Source organism: Cryptomeria japonica, chromosome 4 (genome assembly GCF_030272615.1).
Source record: "Cryptomeria japonica chromosome 4, Sugi_1.0, whole genome shotgun sequence".
Lineage (NCBI taxonomy): Eukaryota > Viridiplantae > Streptophyta > Pinopsida > Cupressales > Cupressaceae > Cryptomeria > Cryptomeria japonica.
In genome coordinates this window covers 567281723-567305522 of record NC_081408.1, presented here as the reverse complement: position 1 = coordinate 567305522, position 23800 = coordinate 567281723, and the positions used below count along the sequence as shown (strand labels likewise).

At 39.8% G+C, this 23800-nt stretch overlaps 1 protein-coding gene across 2 annotated transcripts in view; it reads right to left on the bottom strand.

Annotated features, from left to right (window-relative positions):
- The window catches only part of LOC131036115 (replication factor C subunit 1), a 141859-nt gene extending 124398 nt beyond the window's left edge, over positions 1 to 17461 (bottom strand). Inside the window, exons 1-7 of one of the 2 annotated variants that reach the window (XM_057967928.2) lie at positions 17240 to 17461; positions 16442 to 16531; positions 15709 to 16188; positions 15486 to 15553; positions 15285 to 15360; positions 15063 to 15124; positions 14811 to 14965 (exon numbers count right to left, since the gene is read on the bottom strand). In XM_057967928.2, the coding sequence (XP_057823911.2) occupies positions 14811 to 14965; positions 15063 to 15124; positions 15285 to 15360; positions 15486 to 15553; positions 15709 to 16188; positions 16442 to 16531; positions 17240 to 17242 (934 nt within the window). In that variant the 5' untranslated portion in view covers positions 17243 to 17461. The remainder of the gene's footprint in view (positions 1 to 14810; positions 14966 to 15062; positions 15125 to 15284; positions 15361 to 15485; positions 15554 to 15708; positions 16189 to 16441; positions 16532 to 17239) is intronic. The other variant, XM_057967929.2, reaches the window with a different exon arrangement.
- Positions 17462 to 23800: the final 6339 nt, after the last annotated feature.

The following is a 23800-nucleotide window of genomic DNA, read 5'->3' as shown; positions in this document are numbered from 1 at the left end:
CTTATCCACACGTAGAGACCCTACATATAAGAACCTTGGAGTTGCCTCGATTGATCCTTGGGCGAAATCTTCAGCAATCGGGGAAACTTTGTTCAAGAGAGGATAAGATACCTTGGTATTTTATTCCGTGTTCGCATGTGCATAAAAAACACATCAACAAATGCCCAACAATATGAAATCAACTCCTTCATTAATCAAATATTAGAAACAAGGGCATCCATTTATTTTTTATTATTGGATTCAACCCTCAATGACTCCCAATATGATATGTCAGATGAATACCTGAATCTCATGTCCTACAAATGTCTTATAATGAGACTTTCCAAATTTGTTAAACTTTTCCATTAAAACCCTTCTACGAGATCTCCAATTCAAACCCCCAACAATTTGAACATTAAAGTGCACTTGTGAATCCTGGATGAATTAACCTTATAAATGGAACTAGGTTTTCGGCCAATTCCCCAAACCCAAGGGTTTCCATCCTAGGGCTTGCTGAAAAGCCAGAAGCTCTCAGAGCTCTTCCAAGAAAATAATAAACCAGCATAACCAAAAAGAGACCCAAACTATCTTTTCTATAACTCTCTGGGGAGGCTTCCAGAAGAACTTTCAAATTTCCCTCACTTTATAATATTCAACTATTACCAATGGAAAATAATATAATGACCTTTTCCAATTCTTTGTTGACATAACTAAGTCACTTTAGTGACCTTATTAAATAGTTAAAAAAAGTCATCATTAAATTTATTTATTTTTGACAACTTAAATTTTAATTATTTAATTAAATCCTAAGGTCCAAATAAAGGGGGCATTACAATGGTGGCACTATTGCCTTCTCCACATGTCGCTGCCTCTAGTCCTTCCTCTTCTCAACCATTTGTATCAAGTATTACTACCCAAGAAATGAAAGCTCTTAATTTTCCACTTTTCTATATAAGGGACTCATGTTTCTTTGTAAATGGTTTTGAAACTAGGAATTGTAATTTTGGATGGGTAGGTCAGTTATTTTGGTATTCTTTTAAAGTTCAAAAAGAGAATGTTGTAATTTTCATTGTGATGATTATATACAATTCAATTGTGGCATATATGAATAGAATGTCACAATGTTGTCATCTTTTGTAATTTAATATAGTGTCCTTTTGATCAATATAATCAAGAACTATTCAGGTCTTCATTGCACATTTGTTGTAATGAATGTTTAATTGATAGGTTTTGTTCAAGGATCAATTTAAGTATTGCTTTCAATTAAATGTTCAGAATACTGTTGTTATATTAAGGATTTGTAAGTAGAATAACATTGTTGGGCAGTAGTAGGCTACATTATTGTAATGCAATAATGCTTAATTAACCATTGAATTAATGTTTAAGTTGCTATCAAGAGGAGTTGCAAGGTTCAAGACTCTGTAATGGATAAGGCACTAGTCTAGTAGAGTTTTCTATTCAAACCCATTAAGAATCATCAACAATTGAAAATCTAAAGTCTATTTTACTGCTTTTTGTTTTGTTTTTCTGCATTTCATACCAAAATTAAAAGGATCTTAGAGGATTTGGAGAAAATTAAGTTGTATCTTATCAATCCTCACCTTATTGTGTGAAATTGTTATATGCTTTTGCATTATTTGTAACTTTAAGTGTCTTAAATGATTGAAATAACCCAGATAGGGTATTGGGTTGAAAATACTATCAAATTGAAGCATTCCATTCAAGATAGATCAAACAGTTCTGGAACAGATTTCTTATTGGATATAAACCAGATATGCCTAAACTGTCTAAAACAGAAGTAAGGTATTAAAAATAAAATTATTTATTTCTTATTGGATGATTGAGGAATACCAAGAGCTGACAGAATAATCTAGGGGAGGACCCACGGCAGTCTCAAACCCTTCATTGTCCATCATCAGCGTTGCCTGAGTGAATACCTCTGAAACCCTTCACAAATACCTCTGAAACCCTCAGCAATGGCGAACTGTAATTCTGAAACTGAAATCTGCTATTGTAACCGCACCTACACTGTTGTAGCATATGCATGCAGCGACTAGGACTGTTTGCTTGGGGTGGCGCCCAAGGCTTGATGCTCAGGGGTTGCATCCTTAGCATGGAGATCTGGCGGCAAACCAAAAATAATATAAATCATAATGATTGCAGAATCCCTCCTTTTCTTCCACCGTAGCAATATAACCCTCAACCCTAAAATATGCACTCCACCTTCAAACCTAAACTTGGCGATAATATTAGGGAAAAGAATAACCCTCAACGCTGATCCACAAGGTAGGAAGAAGTCATAAAATATCTAATTTATCTTGGCCCCAAGCCATGACTGAAAATCAGGAAGCCACTTAAGTGAGCCGGACCCCACCACTTATTGAATCAAAAGACTTCTCTAACTTAGAAAATTGGCTAAGTATGGAGAAGAGACATACTTAAGCCTTATTAGGAGAAAAAATAACAGCGGCTAGAGAAGGGACATGGCAATGATGTCATGTGAAGGGAAACCCAGCTTGGTTTTGCAATGCCTAAAGGGCAAAGAGAAATTCTCTATTAAGTTGGTCGTCCTAATTTTCTTGATTATAAGAAGTAGCTTACCTTTAGAGAAGCTCAAGGTAGCGATTGGAAAACAAACCAACAAGGGTGATCCTGAGACAATGGGTAGTTGTAGATGTTTTCCAGAAAGTCTTAAAAAGGAAAGTTGTACCTTATAGTCTGCTTGTTCTGCCCATTCACTTGGTTTGATGTATTTTGATGTTCTTGTGATCCTTTGGCAATTATCAAGGTCTTCTTGTACTCCTAGGTGTGCTTAGTCATTCTCTAGTGAGACCATGATGAGTTTTCGTACCTCTCTTGTGACCACCAGCTCATGCCTTGTTCGATAGGATATTTGGGTGTGTGAATTCATTCCTTGAGTGTTTACTTGTAGGTTTGGATGTGTGAGGGATGAGCCATAGCTCTTCTTTAGACCTTTCCATCCTTATCTTCCATTTGTGTTGAAGAGGAGAGTGGAGTAAGCTATCGTTGGTTGTGGGGAGATTCTATCGCCATCATGATGGTATCATCCCAAAATGATCTTGTAAGTCTTCCACTAATGTGATTATGTTTGTGATGATTGAATTTGTGTTGTGTTGTACTTGGTAGTGTCAACATGTGCTTTGATCATATTGTTGTTCAGTTTCAACAAGATTGTGTATAGGTGCATGAGTTGTGACATGTGTTCATCACAATTGTAACAAATAAAATTTGTTAGTTCATATTTTGTCTATTAATGTCTTGATGTAAAAGTTGGGGCATTACACCAAAGGCAAGTAAAGAAGCTCAAGCCCTTAAGATATGGCTAATTCTGGATTTTGGAACGAGTGAGAATGCTTTTCGCCTTGATCTGCTTCCATCCATAAAGATGTAACTGGTGATGAAAATTTAAGAATCTGCAATTGTTTTGATCCTTTAGTGCCTGATGAAAAAGAAGGTTTGTTGCCGCCTCTCATTGATGATTCTGCTCCACACAATCAAGAGGAGCTGAAAAATGACCTCATGCTTCAAAAGGAGAGGAGAACTCATAGAGACACAAGACTTGGCTGAACCAGGCCAGCCGAAATGTGTATATGAAAGAGGATGTGGATAAGAAATTTCAAAAATTGATGAGTTCCTAGCCTCCTATTTGGGGAGATGTGATCTGTAAATCTGATCTGCATGATTGAAAGAACAATTGTAATCACTTTCACCAAGAAGATGTCAAAAGACTTCAAAAACCCACAAAACTTTGTGTACTGGTTACGAAGCCAGCTAAGCATAACTACATACTGCAGCTAACCTTGGGTGAATCTAAAGCATCTCAAGGAAGTCCAGGATTCACAGAAAATCTGGAAAAAGTGAGTATTTTGGTGTCAACAACAACCTGCCAGTTTCAACAGAGCCAGTTTTGGAATGACCCAAGTGGTTACAAAACTACCAGCAGACAGAAGCAATGGTTTCACACAGTTTGTCTTTTCAGGCAGAAATGGTTGAAAATGCCGTCTCTTCACCTTACATGCAATATGTACAAAGATATAAAAATAATTGTATAGCCTTGTACAAACGCTGGCTTATGTTATGTTCTTCCTATGTGAGCATAGAAGGCTGTTGCATGATGTAGAAGAGGCTTTTCATGGAGTTGCAGACATGTTGTAGTTGTGGAACTTGATGGTTCATGTTGTTGAGTTTCAGTTTCGCTTGGCGCATTAATTCTACTTGCAAGGCTGATATATAGTAGCGAGGAGTTTCAAGCTCACTCTTAATGGAGCTTTTTCCCATGAAAGTGTTTCTCCAGGTGTACAATTGTGTTCAGTCCATTCCATGTTTGCATCTGCTGATTTCAGTCCTCTTTCAGTAATTTAGATACTTGTTTGTATAAGACCTTTGAAGCTTGAATGAGACCAATTTTGTAAGTATTAGCTTGTTTTGGGTAATAGGAAGTGTTTATTGAGCTGGTAAAAATTAAACCTATAGTTGAAGAGCAGATTGGTGGAGTCTCCACACCTGTTTAGTTTTACAGATCACTAACTCCTTAAATTGCTTTTTATTTATCATTATATGATGCTCTCGGCAATTCAATCGTAAAGTAAGAAATAGATGCTAGTAAGGTCTTAATTCTCAACATCAATAATAGCTCCACTGAAAATGACAAAGCTGAGAAACTGAATTGTTTCTGAAGTTACTACTTGTCAATCTTGTTGGTGTCTGTTTTATCATCTACCAAACATTAGGATAGGATACCCGAAGGTATTCTATCCTCTCCTGAAAAATCACTACTGATTCCAAGGTCTATATGTGCGAACAAGCGACTTTAGTGGAGTAGCTTCTTGGGTAGTGTATGCTGAAATTTTCAAGGGGGACTTACGTTTGACAAGTATTCTTTTGAACTGCTGAACTTAGATGGATTTAGCAATTTAGGCTCTTCTTTTTTGGGGGGGATTTTCTGGGATTTAGACTTTCAAAAGAAAGGGAAAAAGAGATAGGGTTTAGGGAGGCTAATCTAATCCTACGAATTCTGGAGACAGTATCAACTGGATGCCCTCGAGAAACCAAACCTTGCTTTGCCACACTAGGGACAACTACACAAGGTCGGTGCAATCTTCAATGGGTTGTGCTTATGATCGAGATGTTGGGATGCACAGGGGATGGGCTCAGACTAACTTTGCACGGTGAGATGGAAATCATCCATACACCAAAAGTATGAGCGGAGATACACCATCAATTGACACTTATCAAATCCTTCATTCGAATTAACAACAATGAAAGCAAATCTAAATTAATTTTAACTAAGTGTTGAGGCAACTGAAACCATGCAAATCATTCAAATAATAGAGATTACAAAGCAGCGCACATGCAATATATTATATGGAAATGACCTTAAGCAACAATACATCAAAAACCTCACCCTTTTCAAATGAGGGGAGGCAACCTTATATAGTTTCTCAAAAATAAATGAATGGCTGAGATCAAACAGTGATCAAGGGCCAAGATTGAAAGTCCTAAACCCTAATTAGGGTTTCCCAAAATACTATCAGTTCAAGCAAATGAAAGAGTGACAAGTGGCGCAGCTGCTAATTTTACTGAGGTGAGTGGCCACTTTCCTCTTTCAGAGATTCAACGTATCTAGACACCACGAGCTTGACCTCCTCCATGGTGACACTTGGCAAACCGCCAATTTGGAAGTCAAAGAGATCCACATCGTCGGCGCATGTAGCAAGGATGCCTTCCCACTCCACTGCTTGGATGAGGAAGTTGTCGTTGATGGAGAGGAAGTTTGCAATCTTAGAAAGATCGCCTTTGTCAATCATCCCTGAATCTCGGAAGAAGCTTGTCTAAATCCTGGCTCTCAGGTTCTCTGCTTGTAAATGCTTCTCCCTTAGGCTTTCCTTCTGCCAGATTTCTAACACCACCCGGAATACCTTGCCCAGGATCTCTCTAACCCTTGCCTCTGTCTCAAAACACTTGGTCTCGGATTTCTTCAGAACCTCAATCCGAGTGACCAAAGCATAGTACCACGTGCCAAAGTCGTACCTGTCTCCTATCTGTATGATGCCTGCATCCACTAAGCTCTTCTTTGACATGTCTCGGATAACCTTTAGGTGAGGGAGTATTTCATTCTGAATTTCACCCACTTCTTCCCAATTGGATGATAGATCCTGGATACGATCAATCAACAAAGAAGTTGCCTCATGCGCTGATACTAAGTTTTCTACCAGGGTGTCAGCACGTATCACAGCATCTGAAATCCACTCCTTTTCTTGAGTGTATGATCCCTTCATCTCATCATAGTCCTTCATTGATCCCTGCTGAAGAGGCTATGGTGGAGTAGCTGGGACTTCATGGTTGAGCGGGCTAGTAAGATGGAGAACATACTTCCTCCACTGCTGGTTCTCTTCTTCCACTTTCTTCCTCTTTTCTTTCTCATGAGCCAGCCTTGTCTTTAGAACATTACAAGAGTCGTCAAAATATTGGATCTCCTGGTCCTGGGTAGGCTTACCCATCTATATGGTGGTGATCTTGTAGTCATCTGCAGTGACATTGTCCCTAGTCTTCCCTTCTTTGGGCACTACTATCTGGACTGTCCTGAATCCGGCACTATCTCTCTGAAACAGGGAGAACTTCCTGGCTGGTTTGGGCGGTTTAGCTCCGGCGGGCTCATTCACCTTCTCCAGGAATGCTGCGGTAGCCTCCGCGGTTGAGTGGACCTCCTTGGGAACCTTGGCCTTTATCCTTGCTCTCAGCCAATCAGGAATGGTTGATTGTTCTACAGTGTTCCGATCAAACTCATCGTCTGCTTCTCCTGGGTTCGCTGGTATGCCATCCAAGAAGATTATAGGGGCTTCATCCTGCCCCCTGTCTGGAGTTCAGAAGACCTTCTCCACCACCTCCTCAACTGGCTGGGAAAGCACTCTTACTTCATCATCACTCACATAGATGTTCATCTCTTGTTCCCCAAGTGTACTCTGATCAGGTGCAATGGAAGCAGCACTTAGGATGGAGTGACTTTCGCTGGATTCTCTTCTCCCAACTACAGCCCTTTTCCCTGTGCACTTTGTGGAGCTTCCACCCAACTCCTTTCTCTTTCGAGATCCAACGCTTTCGGGATTCCGAGCATCACCGGCGGAGGTACAAGGGTGGACGGACAGAGTATCATCCACTCCCATTAATTCATAAGTTAGAACCATACCTTTGGCCTTCAACTGTTTTGTCTTTTCAGATGCCCACCACCTTGAGTACTCAACCACTGACCTCATGAGGTCGGCTAGATCTGATTTTTCTCCCTCTGTCCAATCTATCAAGACTAAAGGTTCATTCTTCATCTTCTCAAAACCTGATTGCTGAAGTTCTAGGCTTTCTTCCACCTGATCGGCAACTTTGAACACTTTCGTTGCTCTCACCATACTTAACGGAATTCTTGACCAGAACCTCTTCCGGATCTCGAAACTATCGACTGCATTAGCCCAATACTCTTCCAGATCCAGTCTGTGCTCAAACATTGTCCCTTCAATCTTCTTTATCCTATGGAATGGATCGAAATCTTTTCTTGCCTTGTATTGGTAAAAGGGATACCAGGCCAGTTCTTTCTCAGCGGTAGCTGCAGCTTGTGATGATGGACATGTTTCCAGCCCATTACCAATTGTAAGTGAGGATGTGCCTGCCTTCTTCTGCTTATCCCTTTGAATCACTATATACTCCTCCAATTGTCTCACAACCTCGAGCAACACCACTCGGTTGGTAGGGTAAGCTGGAAGCTTGTATGGAGGACCAGAGAATCCCTGAATTCGGAGGTAAGTGAACTTTGGATATTGGATGTACCAACACCCGAACTGACCGATGAAGTCCATAGACTCTTGAGAGAGCCTCTGGTGCAGGCCACCTTGAAGGATCCGAGTAATGTGCATCAGGAAGGCATCATTCACCCTTTTGAAATGGAACTTCTCCTCCATATGGAGCTGGGGATAGCAATCATATACTGGAAATTGGTTCTCCTTGTTCCCAACTTCTCCTCTACAAGTGAGACCTCTGTACCTGTAGGTCCTGGCTAAAGAATAGAACAAGTAAGAACTCATGAAGAAAGTCTTATTTGCCTCCAGATTCCTTAATTGGCTGTCTAAACTGTCGCTGATCATACGGGCCCAGTCTATCATTTTTACTCCATTGATTATTTCATTAATGAAATAATACATCCAGGGTTCGAATGGAGCTCCCTGAGGATTTCCTATTATTCTATTGAGCAAGATAATCATGTCTCCAATGTCCTCCTTGAAGTATGCTCGCACTAGGCTTTTTCTCTGGAGTTTAGAGGCGCCCTTCCTCGGCTTGTCTAGCCAGGAATGATTAACTATGGCATCATATTCTTCCAGGTGATCATGGTACAGACTGTCAGCTTCGTCCTTGGTCATATATACTGTGTTGTGGTACTCAGGGATCCTGAAGGCCTCTCTGATGGCCTCATCGTTGACATTCGCCAACACTCTTCCATCAGGTGCAACAATATCCTTATTGATGGGGTTGTAGTGTTTGGCACATTCAACTACTAGTTCATTGCACTGCATGGTGGGGAGGAAGCCAACAGCGTGCACGATACAACTCTTCATCATTTTCCGCACAATGGTGGTAGGCACAAGGTTGTCCAGACCAAACATTCGCTTCTTAAACTCCCTCAGATTGATGTGTCCAAGGTTGGTGTCGCTGATGTTCTTCCACTTGGAAGTCATCCTTGACTCTGGAGGAGCATCTTTATCTACCTGGAACTTCATGGTGCTTAAGACCTGCAGATGAATGATAAAAACTTTAAGTTAGAAAAATTCTGCAGAATTTCGAAAAAAAATAACGGAGCCGCGAAATGGCTAAGTGTTGGAAAATTTTCCATTTTTTTACTCTCATACTTAGCCACAAAAGTTGAATTTTCACCTCCAGACCCTCAACCTTGAAGCTGGTTGAATTCACCATCAAGTGTTAAAACTTTCGAAAATTTTCATACTTAACCAAAAAAATTGAATTTTCACCTCCAGGCCCTCAGCCTTGAGGTCGGTTGAAGTTACCATCAAGTGTTAAAATTTTCAAAAACTTTCATACTTAACCAAAAAAATTGAATTTTCTTTCTCCAAAATTTTTGAGAAAAATCATTTATTAAATTCTGGAAAATATTCAGAAAATTCACAATTTTAGTTTTACCTCTGACTTGGATAGGAATAAGGCTAGACTTTTCTCCAAAATATTGAGAAAATTCAAAAAAGATGCCTTTCTCCAGAAATCTGTAAGCCTTCTACCAAAAAAAAATATTATCCCACTTCCAGCAATATCTAGAATTTCCTCCAGATGATCTTCAAACTAACATACTTTACTAAGCTCTCCTTAGTAATTTTGAACTTCTTGATGTAATAATGAATTTGATAATGAAGTATTTGTAGACAAGTTTTAAGCAAAACCCCTAAAATCATCCAACTCATACTTCTAATTCTAAAAAAACTTTCCATTTTGATTTAAGTTTGAAGATATTCATTAATCCTCCAATATTCCCTTTCAAAAAAACACTTTCCATTTTGAATTAATATCTCAATAATTTTTTAATATTCCCTCGATATGCCCAAAAAACTTTTCATTTTGGATTTATTTTGAGGATTTTTTTTTTATTTAGATATTTCTTCATTTTGGATTTAATTTTGAAATCTCTGTGGATTTTGTGACATCATGTTGACTTTGTTTGACCTTCCATGTGTAGGTTGATTTTTCGAATTTATCTCCATCTTTTCAAATTTTGGCGAACTTTGCCAACCTCTCCAAGGTATGGCGGACTTTGGCTAGAACTCCTTCATGGCCTCTCTTAACGTGAAAATTTGACTAAGGCATTGGGGCGGACTTTGATGTTGACTCCTCCATGGCCTCCTTTACCTTGGCGGACTTTGGTGTTGACTCCTCCATGGCCTCCTTTAAGTGGGGCGGACTTTGGAGTAGGCACCCTCAAGGTCTCCATCATCCTGGCGGACTTTGGCTATGACACCCATGGACCCTCCTAGCCTATGGCGGACTTTGGAGGTTGCTCCCAACACTTGGCAAGCTTGGGCGGACTTTGTTGTTAGCTCCCAACACTTGGCAAGCTTGGGCGGACTTTGTTGTTAGCTCCTTCCTTGAGCGGACTTTGGGGACACCTCCTAGGGCGGACTTTAGGCATCCCTCCTCTTGGGCAGACTTCAACCTTAGCCCCTTCCTAGCTTCTCAAGCTTTGGCGGACTTTGGCTTGGCCTCCTTCATGGCCCCTTCAGACTTGGGCGGACTTCAACCTTAGCCCCTTCATGGCTTCTTAAGCTTTGGCGGACTTTGGCTTGGCCTCTTCATGGCCCCTTCAACCCTTGGCGGACTTCAACCTTAGCCCCTTCCTGGCTTCTCAAGCTTTGGCGGACTTTGGCTTGGCCTCCTTCATGGCCCCTTCAAACTTGGGCGGACTTCAACCTTAGCCCCTTCATGGCTTCTCAAGCTTTGGCGGACTTTGGCTTGGCCTCTTCATGGCCCCTTCAACCCTTGGCGGACTTTGGCTTAGCCTCTTCATGGCTTCTCAAGCTTCGATGGACTTTGGCTTGGCCTCTTCATGGCCCCTTCAACCCTTGGCGGACTTTGGCTTAGCCTCTTCATGGCCCCTTCAACCCATGGCGAACTTTGAAGTTACCTCCTCCATGGCCCCTCTTCTTGCTTGGGCGGACTTCAACCCTTGCGCCTTCAAGGTCTCCTTCCTCCTTGGGCGGACTTTCACCTTAGCACCCATGTGACCTCTATAGACTTGGGCGGACTTCAACCCTTGCTCCTCCATGGTCTCCTAAGGCATGGCGGACTTTGACCCTTGCTCCTCCATAGCCTCTTCAGGTGAGGCGGACTTTAGAGTGGGCACCCACATGACCTCCAAACTCATGGCGGACTTTAGGCAAGGCACCCACATGGACCCCTAAGGCATGGCGGACTTCATGCATGGCTCCTTCATGGCCTCTTCAGCCTTCGCGATGGGGTTTGAACCTGCAGAAACACTTCAAAACCCTTGTTAGCCAGACTTAGAAGAATTTTCAAAGAAATTTCAAAATTTCACAGTTTAATCTAATTCAATCGGATTTAACTTGAAATTTGAAATCCATGCTTAGGTGGATCGTCTGAAGCAACAAAAAAGCCTAAAATCTAGGGATTCAGCTTTTTAGGTCAAAACTTGGAATTTTCAGGTTCTGGTCGAAGCAGGTCAATAGTACAAGTGTAAACCCTAGGTTTGCATCCCGGAAAAAGCAAAAAGCCTAAAATCTAGGGATTCAGCTTTTTTAGGTCAAAACTTGGAATTTTCGAGTTCTAGTCGAAGCAGGTCAGTGGCGCAAGTGTAAACCCTAGGTTTGCATCCCAGAAAAAGCAAAAAGCCTAAAATCTAGGGATTCAGCTTTTTTAGGTCAAAACTTGGAATTTTCGAGTTCTGGTCGAAGCAGGTCAGTGGCGCAAATGTAAATCCTAGGTTTGCATCCCGGAAAAAGCAAAAAGCCTAAAATCTAGGGATTCAGCTTTTCTAGGTCAAAACTTGGAATTTTCGAGATCTGGTCGGAGCTGGTCGATGGTGTAAGTGTGAACCCTAAGTTTGCATCCGGAAAAAGCAAAAAGCAGACATCCCTAAAAAATAGGGAAAACTTTCTAAAAATAGCCATTCCGAGGATTGGGCTAAAAAGGCCAAAAACGAAACTTCCTAAAAAATAGGAAAAAGCAAAAAAGCAAACTTTCTAAATTCGTCCAAATCAATTGCGATCTTCATCCTTCGGCCTCTCTAAGCACTCTGGTGGTGTTCACACTTCGGAATCACATAACTTGCAAAAACTAACTTTCAATCGTCAGGGCCTGAAATGCTCTGAGCTAGACAAGGCTTGGTGAAACTGCAACAAAAGGTCACAGGATACTAACAAAATCCTAGAAAGCAGGAAAAGAGAGGGTCCCCATTTGCAATGGGGCGAAGTGTGAAAAAAGGTCACAACAAGTCTCCACCCTATTGAAATTAAAATTCAATGTTGTTCTTTTAAAACGTTAATTTCTCACTTAGACATTTCTTCCTCAAAATATGTGACGCATGAATTATAATACCTAGTAAAAGACATTAACAGTGAAAAGCAGGTAGTCTAAACCTATACCACAACAGTCAGGCACTGTGAGAATTTGCCAAATCTAGAGGCAATGGAAAGCACAAATAAGAGAGAACAAAATGTGACAAAAATAAACTGTATTCCTATCAATGATGCAAAATGTATTCAACTGGATCATCAAGATTGTTGTTACATACAATGTAGATGAGTCTACTTATAAAGGCAAGGCTAAGAGACAAGAGAGCACACAATGATGACGTGGTTCAATGGGATGCAAAGGTAGGTAGGGGTAGGTAGGAGAAATAGTAAAATATTCCACATGAGGTGGATCACCCACCGAAAGTGGAATTATTACTCCATAATAAGTGGATATGATAAAGTAACAACAAGATCACACCATAAAAGGTGGAAAATCTCCTACATACACACTCTCAATGTAGCACATTTCCCTAAGTGTCTCATATGCAAACTACAATGTTATGCATGTACCTAAGTAAACTTAAGTAAAGTGTAATTATATCCAAGATGAATAAATGATTACACCAACACCCCCCCTTAAGTGCAACTTAGGGGAATGCTCTTAAGTCTACAATGCAACTAAGCAATGCAAGATGGGTCCCGGCTACATGGCCATGTTAGGTACCAATGTACAAATGCAATGCAATCTCCCATAAAGCGGGGAAAGAGAGAAAAACCACATGGGAAAAATCTCCCCCCCAAAAGATAGATGATGAAAGCACACAATGCTCTCAATGATGAATAAGAGAGAAGAAGAGACCATGAAGCCCCCTCTCAATGTAAAATCTCCTGCAAAGATGGTCCAATGATGTTGACCAAAAAACCTTCCTGTTAGGAAGAAGGACAGCCAATGTTGCACCAATAATGTCAAAGTGTGACAAAACCAAGTACCAAGTCAATGACGACGAATCACTCGCTGCAACAAAATGAAGATCAGGCATGGAGACAGCCTGCTTTGAGCATCAACTAGATACTCGTAAATGGCAGAAATACTGGTACAATCAAAGTCTCACAAGAGCCATGCACAAATGTGTACAATCTAAGTCTCAACTGGAGCCATGCACCAAGTCTCACAAGATATTCCTAATCTAAGTGTACAAGAGGATTACATCAAATATATCATCAAAGACAAGATACAAAGAGGTGTGGCACTTTATGATAGTGCGAGTACAACATTGCTCATGCAAGAGCATGCAAATATGGAAGCATATTAAAAATTTATTTAAAAAACTTAATGAAAAACTCAATTAAAAAATTTTATTAAAAACATTATTTTGTTTTTAATTAAAAAAACTTTTAAAAATTGAAAATGCCCTTGCGGGGTCCGCAGGTACCCTGCGTAGCAAGGCCTATGGGTGGCCGCAAGTGTACCCTACGATACCCGCAAGTTCCTGTGAACTGTAGGGCCTGCGGGCCCTGAAATAAATGCCCCTCCCCCCCCCCAAAAAAAAAAAATTGATTTTTAAATTAAAAAACAAAAAAAACAAAAAAAAATTGATTTTTTTTTTAATTTCTGAAAAAATATAATTAAAAAACAAAAAACAATTTTTATTTTATTAAAATTTCAGACCTGTACCTACAAGTCTGTGTGGCGGGCCAGGAGGGGGAATTATTTTAACTTAGGTTGACGGAGGCCGATTTCAACGAATTGACAGTTGATCTTGGGGTTTTTGGGCCTTCTGAGCACGATGGCAACGACGGAGTTTACCAAAAATGCTCTAAAATTGCAGATCGCTGTCGAGACAAGTCACCACCCTCCACCTTCAAACGGCTCTAGATTTGGTCTCGGATGTCGGATTTGGACGAAACAAAAGGCAATTCTAACTTTCTCGAACCTCCTCAATCCAATGGTGACCTCAGATTTGACCAAGCAAACTCCAATAATAACCTGCAATAGAAAGCTCCAAAATGCAAAACCTCAAATAGCATGAAATTTCTCTCAATTGGCAAACCAATGGCACTCCAATGGCTCTGATACCATATGAGAATTTGCCAAGATCTAGAGGCAATGGAAAACACAAATAAGAGAGAACAAAATGTGACAAGAATAAACTATATTCCTATCAATGATGCAAAATGTGATCAATTGGATCATCAAGATTGTTGTTACATACAATGTAGATGAGCCTGCTTATAAAGGCAAGGCTAAGAGACAAGAGAGCACACAATGATGACATGTGGCTCAATGAGATGCAAGGGTAGGTAGGAGAAATAGTTAAATATTCCACATAAGGTGGATCACCCACCAAAGGTGGAATTATCACTCCACAATAAGTGGATATGATAAAGTAACAACAAGATCACACCATAAAAGGTGGAAAATCTCCTACATACACACTCTCAATGTAGCACATCTCCCTAAGTGTCTCATATGCAAACTACAATGTTATACATGTACCTAAGTAAACTTAAGTAAAATGTAATTATATCCAAGATGAATAAATAATTACACCAACAGGCACTAATAGATTAAATAATCTCAGAGAAATTTTAGCATTATGTTTGAACCAGATTTCCAAAAGTACACAATACATAATGCTCTTATTTAAATGATATTATATGCAAATAATATAAACTTTGAAGACCACATGTAACACAATATAATCCAGACATAAAGGAAGGGCCCATCATTTAGCATAATAAATATTAGCAAGACAAAAGTCATGAAATAAGAGATATATGAGAAACTATTCATACCTTTTTCCCCAATTTTTGGCATAATACCACTCGTATACTCAGCAACTTTAATATCTTTCTGGTCTTTCTTCTGCAGATTTTCCTTGCCAGTCGACTTTGTAGGTTTCGACTTATGGATCATGTCAAACAGAGCATCTTCAGAAAGAAAAGGTGTTCTACAAGAAGATGAGTGAGTTAAGTAACATGATCTCAAAATGAAAATAAATCACATAAAAATTATACAGAACTAATCCGAAGACAACAACTACAAACCCAAGCTCCTTTGCTTTCTCAGATTTACGGCCTCCAACATCTTCATCAGCCAGTAAATAACTCTGATGATCAAAACAAGAGTAATTCAAAAGGCAGCTGACTTAAAATATCCTAAAAAAAAATATTTTTGCGTGGCAAATATTTGATGCCAATTGACAATTACTTGTTATTGATCAAGAGCAATAAAAGACTTTATTTCCAATAAGATAACCCTATAACAACCGTTTTCTTGCTGACCGACCCAGTAACTCTGCCACCATGGCGCTTGATCAGATCTTCTGCTTCCTCCCTCTCTAAACTGTGTTAGAAACAAGAGACAATGAATTTGAGTTCAAGGATGAAATGTTATGAGCATACTGAAATTTAGGTATATTCAATTTCTTAATTAAAAAAAGGAGCAAACCAGTTGACATGAAAAGGTACCTATCAAGAGTCCCACTTATTACAAAGGTCAAACCCTGCAAGCAGTTTTCAGCACCTTCCGGAACCTCCTGAAAAAATATTGAGAGAAAATTTGAGATAAAATGCATGGCAAAACTAGCAATTCACATCCTTTGCCATGATATTGTCAAAAAAAATCTGGACTCGGTCAACGAAACATTGAAGTAATTAATAAATGTATGATAAGGTCATTAGAACCATCTACCTTTTCACCTTTATGCGGGGGAGCAGCTCTTTCCCCGAAGTTACCAAAAGCACCTCTCCCACCTCCTCGGCCTCTACCTCCACCATCGCTTCCACCTCCGCCTCTGCCAACTCCACCTCTGCCACCACGCTGAGGAAGATTTTCATTTTCATTTTTTGCAGACAAATTACCACCAATGCCACGGCTCCCGAAATTAGACCCATCTGAGTAATCTCCTGATATTCCATCATCTTTTTTATGAGCAGTCTTACTCTTCTCCTTAGTTACATTTGTATCATCTTTGTGAAGCTTCTTGGGGGATGGAACTTCTATCTCAGATGTGTCATCCACGTCCACTTTCTGTTTCTTTCTTTTTGTTGAAGCCTTTTCCGGCTTGAAATCTTCATCCGGGATTGATTTAATAGTGTTTTCAGGGTTCGGTGTGGCGAAATATTTACTTACTTTCTTCCTTCCTGTATTTGCTCCTTCTGAGGTATTGTCCTGGACATTAGAAGTAAAAGAACAAACTTAAAAATCATCTTCTAAGCAATCATTAACTAGATATTAATTTTTCAATTTAAAAAAACCAACTTCCCATTTCATCCAGTAGCATTAAGGCAGAGACGATATTTTAATTTGCAAGGTTCAAAGTTCAAACCCCACTAGGCATGCTCCGAAATGCCAATAGAGCCATTATAATGAAGACCATACCAAATAATCAAATAAACAAAGATAGAAGACGCTTTGGATTTACCTGTTTTGGAGTTTCTGTTTGCTTTGGTCTCTCCTTATCAGGCATAGCATTTTTGTGAGGTTGTTTCATGAACCATTTGCGTATGTCCGACTGAAACCACAATAAGAAATTCAGAGACAATGTTATGCAACTTTAAACCAGCAATTTTTAGAATTTGCTTGAAAAATAGTTTATCTACAGAGGGAAAATGTTTGGACAGGGTATTATAGAAATCTTTTTTGATTGTCGAATGGGATGAGTTCAAGTGGAAAATCATCGGTGATTTCATTATTCATATGGCATGTTCAAATTCCCAAGAGAAATGTTATGTGGTCAACGGGGTAAATGTTGAATGTTGAATGGGTATCCGGTAAAATACCACATTCAATTCTGGGTGTGCTGAGCATATACTAGTAACCAGTGGATGACGCCAGGTGGATGAATTTCACCAACGAGATACCCCTCTTCATAGCAAAAAGATTGGTCTAACAACTTGGCATGAGGTAAATGATTTTATTATTGCAGTCGGATATCTGTAAATTGGTATATGCAAAACAGTTTTGAACATGATAGTATGTTTAAGAAATGAATTGCATTAAAATTGTGTTGGAATTTCAGCAACATTTCTCACCGCTGGTTCCCTTCATAAACAAAGCGGGTGTTCGGTTCTTCGGATAATAAATGCCATTTTACAGACCAGTAACTCCTTAGAGAAAAAGACAAATAAAAAGAAGAAAGACAGAGCTGTAGAGAACATAACGAATGAATTCCACAAACGAAGAGGAGAAAAGACATAGCTGAAGGAAATCCTGAGCCTACCATGGGTCCAAATATTGGATTTTGAAGGGTTTTCCGTGCCACTCAACTTGTGCCTGCGAAACAAAAACCCCCAACTCGTTCCCGCCTGCTTGGTTGTGTTCTAAGGATACTGCAAAATTAAATGGAGTTTATTAGGCAAACTCGATAATAGGTTAAGCGACGCTTATAGTTCGTAAGAAGCTACTATGTACAGCAAAATACATTTTGAACTGAGTAAAATTGTAGCAAATCATCTATTTCTAGCGGATAGACTATCTATTATAGAAAAACAATGAATAATTTTAATAAATTAATATAATTAATATCTTCAATCAATTAATTTTTTAAAATAAAATAAGATATTGGTAAGAAATAAAAATTTAAATATTATTAACATTTATTATTAGATCATTTTTTTCATTTTTGTAATTCAATATAAAAATCAAGGGCTTGTAAGGGAGAGAAAATATCCTCCCACCTGCTCACCCTAGCCCGGGGTGCTAATGTATTATTTAGAATCTGTGACTATTTGTAGATAGATATAGAGATTATCAGGACTACAGTCTCGGGCAAGGTCGAAGGTTTTCTCGCCTCCACTCTTTCCTACCGGCGCCTGCACAATTGGAGTAATGTAAAATTTCAAAAATGATTAATAAAATTCTTGGCTTCGGCCTCTTACCGATCAAAAAAAAAAAAAAATTAAAATTAAAGATATTGACACTTTCCAAAACCTAAAAAAAATTATGTAGAAAATGTAAACCTCGAAATAATTATAAAAAAACTAATACAAATAATCTAACATACCTATCTTAAAAAGGAGATATCCTTCCCAGGATGCTTATTGCATTTGTATATCACTAAGGTTTTGAAAGGTTAGGTATGCTAATTATCTATTATAGTTTTTTACATTTTGCAACAATAGAGAGTAACACTGTATAACACCTTTTTAAAGTAATGTGTGTATGCATGAATGAGATATAGGTAAAAATATTATTATATTATAATAATATTTTCATATATCATTATATTATCTTATATTTTTTTCTATTATTATACTAGTATTAATTTTTTATAATATTATGATTATGTAATGTCCCACCCTAGTGTGCAGCACTTTGAACTGCCTCTAAACCTTGGTCTAGCACTTATACACCGATTTTGTGTGTTTATAAGAGTTTTTCAATGAATAAACAACAATAGTAACAAGTATTTCTACTTCACAATCAATAGATATGATAACTCAACCTTAGATAAACTATTTCATTACTATCATAGATCTGATTACAAAAGTTTCAAGTCTGATGTAGAAATCAAACTACAACTACTAGCGATTTTAATCTTAACTACTTCAATTTTGAAAGTACAATTGGAATGGAACATACCCATTTGATAGCTCTAAGTTAGGATATGAAACATAACCCTTTACAGGGCAAATAAGATAAGGAGAATGGCCTGAAAGAGTTGTTAGCAAGTTTGATTCGGAAGGTGGCAGCCACATAGGTCGCTTAGAAAATGAGTTGCAGCAGCTACAAATGTCCTTCACATTTTAAATTTATTTCAGAGTATAGAGTCTTTGAAGGCACCCCAAAGTGTAGAAGTGTGCCTTCAAGTAACTAGGCGCTTAACCCTTGAAACCCTTCATTTGCAAGAACTGGTTCAGTCTGATTTGATTTATAGTTTACTATTGTAATAGTCAAACCCTTTGTAGTAAGGTGAAATACTTGTGTAAATTGCTGCAAAGGGAAGAACCTTGTGTCTTGAAGATTAGATAGCATCAAAATAACTACTATGCATCCAAATATGGCCAAGAAATGGATCAGCCAAACTACCAAGTACCTCGCTCAAAAATCTGATTCAAAATCTCAAAAGCTTGAAAACTCTCAACAAAACTACCTCTATCTTTCTCGATGGTGAAAAACATAAACAACCAATACCAAACAACAACAATAATGGCTTTGCCTTACTCTTAATATGCTCAATAAGGGGGTCAGCTTAGCAAGCAAGGAGCTGACTCTGAAAACTCAATAAATATATTCTAACTCCCTTAAATTTGTTGCAAACTTAAATTATATTGTTGGTGTAGACAAGTCTCGATGTCTTTCAAGATGAAGATGCATAAGTGTAGGATTTTGCCAAGATCAAGGGCACAATGAAAAGCATAAAAAGAGAGACAATAGAATGATAAGAACAAACTGTATTCTCATCAATATGCAAATGATCAACTGGATTAACCAATACAATGAATATAGGCCTGCTTATATAGGCAAGGTCATATGGATGTACGAGCACACATTTATGACATGTGGCTCAATGAGAAACAAGGGTAGGTAAGAAATACTAAGGGTGGGTAGGAGAAATAATATAATATTCCACAAGAGGTGGATGACCCACCGAATGTGGAGTGTAATAGCAAAATAAGACCACAAAAGGTGGAATTTCTCCTACAAGCTCTATCCCTATGTGCACACTTCCCTAAGTGTCTCAAATCCAAACTACGAAGAGATGCATTATCCTAAGTTAACTTAAGTAAAGTGTAATAATATCCAAAATGAATATTTATTTACACCAACACCCCCCCTTAAGTGCAACTTAGGGGAATGAAGACTCAAGTCAACAATGCAAGATGGGTCCCGGCTATTAGGCCATGATAGGTACCCATGTACAATATGCAAATGCAAGAAAAACTATGCAATGCAATCTCTCACAAACGGAGAAAGGGAGAAAACCCAGTGGGAAAAAACTCCCCCCCAAAAGAGAGATGAAAGTACAAAAGACTCTCAAATAAGAAGGACAAAACCTCAAAGAGGAAAAAGTCCCCCCCATAAGAGAGGAAGGAGAAGTCAGCTGACCCCCCCTAATGACACATCTCGCACCCCCAAGAGAGCTCGCAACTGCTGGAACTTACTCTCGGTGAAAGGTTTGGTGAATATGTCAGCAACCTGCTCCGTTGTAGGACAATACTACAAATCAATGACCTACTCCTGAATGAGCTCTCGGATATAGTGCATATGAATCTCGATGTGTTTGGTCCGCTGGTGCTGGACTGGGTTCTTCGAGATTGCAATAGCACTCTGATTGTCGCAATGTAGAACTGTCGGTCATGGAGTGGTGAATCCAAACTCTGTGAGAATCTGCTGGAGCCAAATGGTCTCAGTCGTTGCGTTAACAGCGCCTCGATACTCAACCTCAGTCAAAGAGAGAGCAATAGCATGTTGCTTCTTGCTCTACCAACAAATGGGGCCTGAACCAAGGTGAAAATTGTAGCCAGAAGTAGACTTACGATCATCAAGATCGCCAGCCCAATTGGAGTCTGTGTCACCAACCAAGCGAACTCCTGTGCCTACTGCATAGTGAATCCCATAGTGATGTGTACCCTGGATGTAATGAAGGATATGTTTGGTGGCTTTCCAATGAAGCTCATGTGGTTCCTGCATGAAGCGAGAAACCATGCCAACTGCAAATGAAATATTAGGGCATGTATGAGTCAAGTAGATGAGACTACCCACAAGCTGACGATACAAAGTGGCATCAACTGGTGGAGAAGAACACTGAGCCTCAAGCTTGACTCCTGAAAGAAAGGGAGTCGGAGCAGGCTTACAATCAGCCATATGAAAGCGTGCAAGTAGATCAAGAGCATACTTGGGCTGCGATAGTGTAATCCCGGAAGGTGACTGTGAAATCTTGATCCCGAGAAAGTAGTGCAAAAGACCCAAGTCAATCATAGCAAATATGTCATGCAGAGCAGATTTGACCCTGCTAATGATGGATGTGGTACTCCCTGTAATGATCAAGTCATCAACATAGAGGACAAGTATCAAGTGAGAGGCATCCTGTCGCAAAATGTAGACATTCGGATCGAAATGACACCTGGTGAACCTTGCGGAGAGAAGAAAGGAATCCATCTTGGCGTACCAAGCCCTGGGGGTCTGCTTCAGGCCATAGAGAGATTTCCGTAGTTTGCAAACCAAGGAAGTATCCTGGATGAAACCCTGTGGCTGCTCCATATAAATCTCCTCATCAAGATCATCATGAAGAAAAGCACTCTTCACATCCATCTGATGTACAACCCAACCATGAGCTGCAGCAATAGCAAGTGTCAAACGAATGGAGTTCATCTTGGCTACGGGTGCAAAGGTCTCAGTATAGTCAACACCTGCAACCTGAGAGAAACCTTTTGCAACAAGCCGAGCCTTATACTTATCCACACTACCATCTGCTGCAAACTTGGTCCAATAGATCCACTTACATTGAACCATCTTTCTCCCCTCAGGGAGATGGAATAAATCCCATGTGTTGTTCCTCATCAAGGAACTATACTCTTCCTCCATAGCTTGGTCCCACTCAGGAACCCCTGATGCTTCCCTAAATGTCTGTGGATCGGAAGCGGTAGCAATGAATGCATGTGGTAGATCCTGATGTTGTGATCAAGTTCTCCGTGTATCTAAAGGATCCCCAACAAGAGAACCCGTGGACTCAAGTGTCTATCGAGCCCAACGAGGTCGAGGTGGAGGTGGAGAACGAGGCTCCTCAACTGCAAGTGGACCCTGCGGAGGTGTAACCCTGCGAGTCGGAGTTGAAGGAGTCTCGTCATCTAAATCACTAACATCACTATCCACAATGGAGGAAGGTGGAGGTAGAGAGGCTAAGCTAGGAGAGCTTTCCTCGAAGTGAACACTCCTCTCAATGAACACATCATGTGTCTCAGGATCCATCAATCTGTATGCCTTAACACCCTCAGGATATCCAACAAATATGCAAGGCCGACTCTGAGGTTCCAATGCCTTGTGTTTCTGTGGAGGTATGTGAGCCCATACTAGACACCCAAAGACTCTGAAATGTCTCACAATCGGTTTCCTACCAGCCCAAGCTTCAAAAGGAGTAATACCTTGCAAAGCTTTGTGAGGAACCCGATTCTGGATGTGTGTGGCACAACTGATAGCCTCTGCCCAAAAGGCGGGATCAAGAGAATGTGCATGAATCATACAGCTAGCCATTTCTTTGAGAGTTCTATTCTTGCGTTCTGCAACCCTGTTCTGCTGTGGAGTGTAAGCGACAGAATGCTGAAGATCAATCCCCTCAAATGTACAAAAATCCTCAAGTCTTTTGTTCACATATTCCCTTCCATTATCTGTGTGAAGAATCTTGACCACTTTCCCTGATTGCTTCTCCACACGAGTCTTGAAGTCCTGAAATCTGTCAAATACTTCACTCTTATGAATAAGAAAGTAGACCCAAGTGAAGCGGGAGTAGTCATCAATAAAGGTGAGAACATAGCGGGCCTTACTAAATGAAGGTGCTGGAAATGGACCTGCTACATCGCTGTGAACAAGTTGAAGAACTTCCAAAGCTCTCCAAGCTTTCCCCTTATCAAACTTCTCTTCGAGATGCTTGCCCATGGAACAACCTGAACATAGACCCTCTGAAAAACTGATTCGAGGTAGACCCATGACCATGTCTTTAGTGCTGAGCTGCTGAAGATAGCAGTAGTTGAGGTGACCAAACCGCTCATGCCATAGCTTGCTTTCTGAATTTGAATGAGTAAGCAAGGCCCTAGAAGGTGAACTTGGCACAAAGTGGGAGAATGAATAAAGCCTTGAGTTGTTATTGACTTGTCCCACTGCTACCAAGGCATCATCATCAAGTTCCTTTACCACAACTGAATCTGGTGTAAACTCAACCTTTTTCCCATTTCCATAGTGAGTGATTTGATAGATAGAGAGAAGGTTGGTAGACAAGTTAGGAACATAGAGAACATTCTCAAATGTTCCATCATCCATGTCAACTGAACCTTTCCCTTCAACCTCTACTTGTGTATCATCACCTATGTAAATGTGAGGTACCTTAGATGGCTCCAATGAAGAAAACTGCTCCTTTGTAGAACCCATGTGATATGAGGCACCTGAGTCAAGTATCCATTGTTGTGAAGAACCTGTTGTAGCCACAAATGCTTGCCCTTTTCTGTTAGAATGTGAGGAAGAGGAAGGAGATGAATCCTTCTTTGTGTAGGCGGATGGTAAGTTGATGTTGTTTTTCTTAAGAAGATTAGTTAACTCATCAACTTGCTTTGCATGGCATCGATGCTCATCATGACCATACTTCTTGCAATATGCACAAGTTGGTTTATCCTTCTTAGGTAGTGTCCCCTTCTTGGAAGAGGATGAAAAATCGCCTTGTGATGGAGAGGATGATTGTCCTTTTTCTTGGTGTGGCTTAGACTTAGAGTGCTTCTTCTTCTTGTTGGAATCTTTGCCTTGACTTCCTCGATTCCCTTGATTAGCCACCAAAGCCTTGGACTTTGAAGACTTGAGAAGTCCCATGTTCAACAACTTAGATTGTTCCAATATTAACATTTATGTGAAAGCATCAAATGAAGGCATAACATAGGAACTCCCCACTGTCAAACGATGAGTTTGGAAGCTAGACACAAATGCTGCATATTCTGGTGCAAGCTCGTCCAACAAGTTGAATATCAACTGAGCATCCTTTTTGTCAATTCCACAATCCTTAAGCTTTGCTCTTAGCTCATTTGCTTTGGTGACATAATCTTGGATTGTATCAAAACTCTTGGGATCCAAGTTGGTG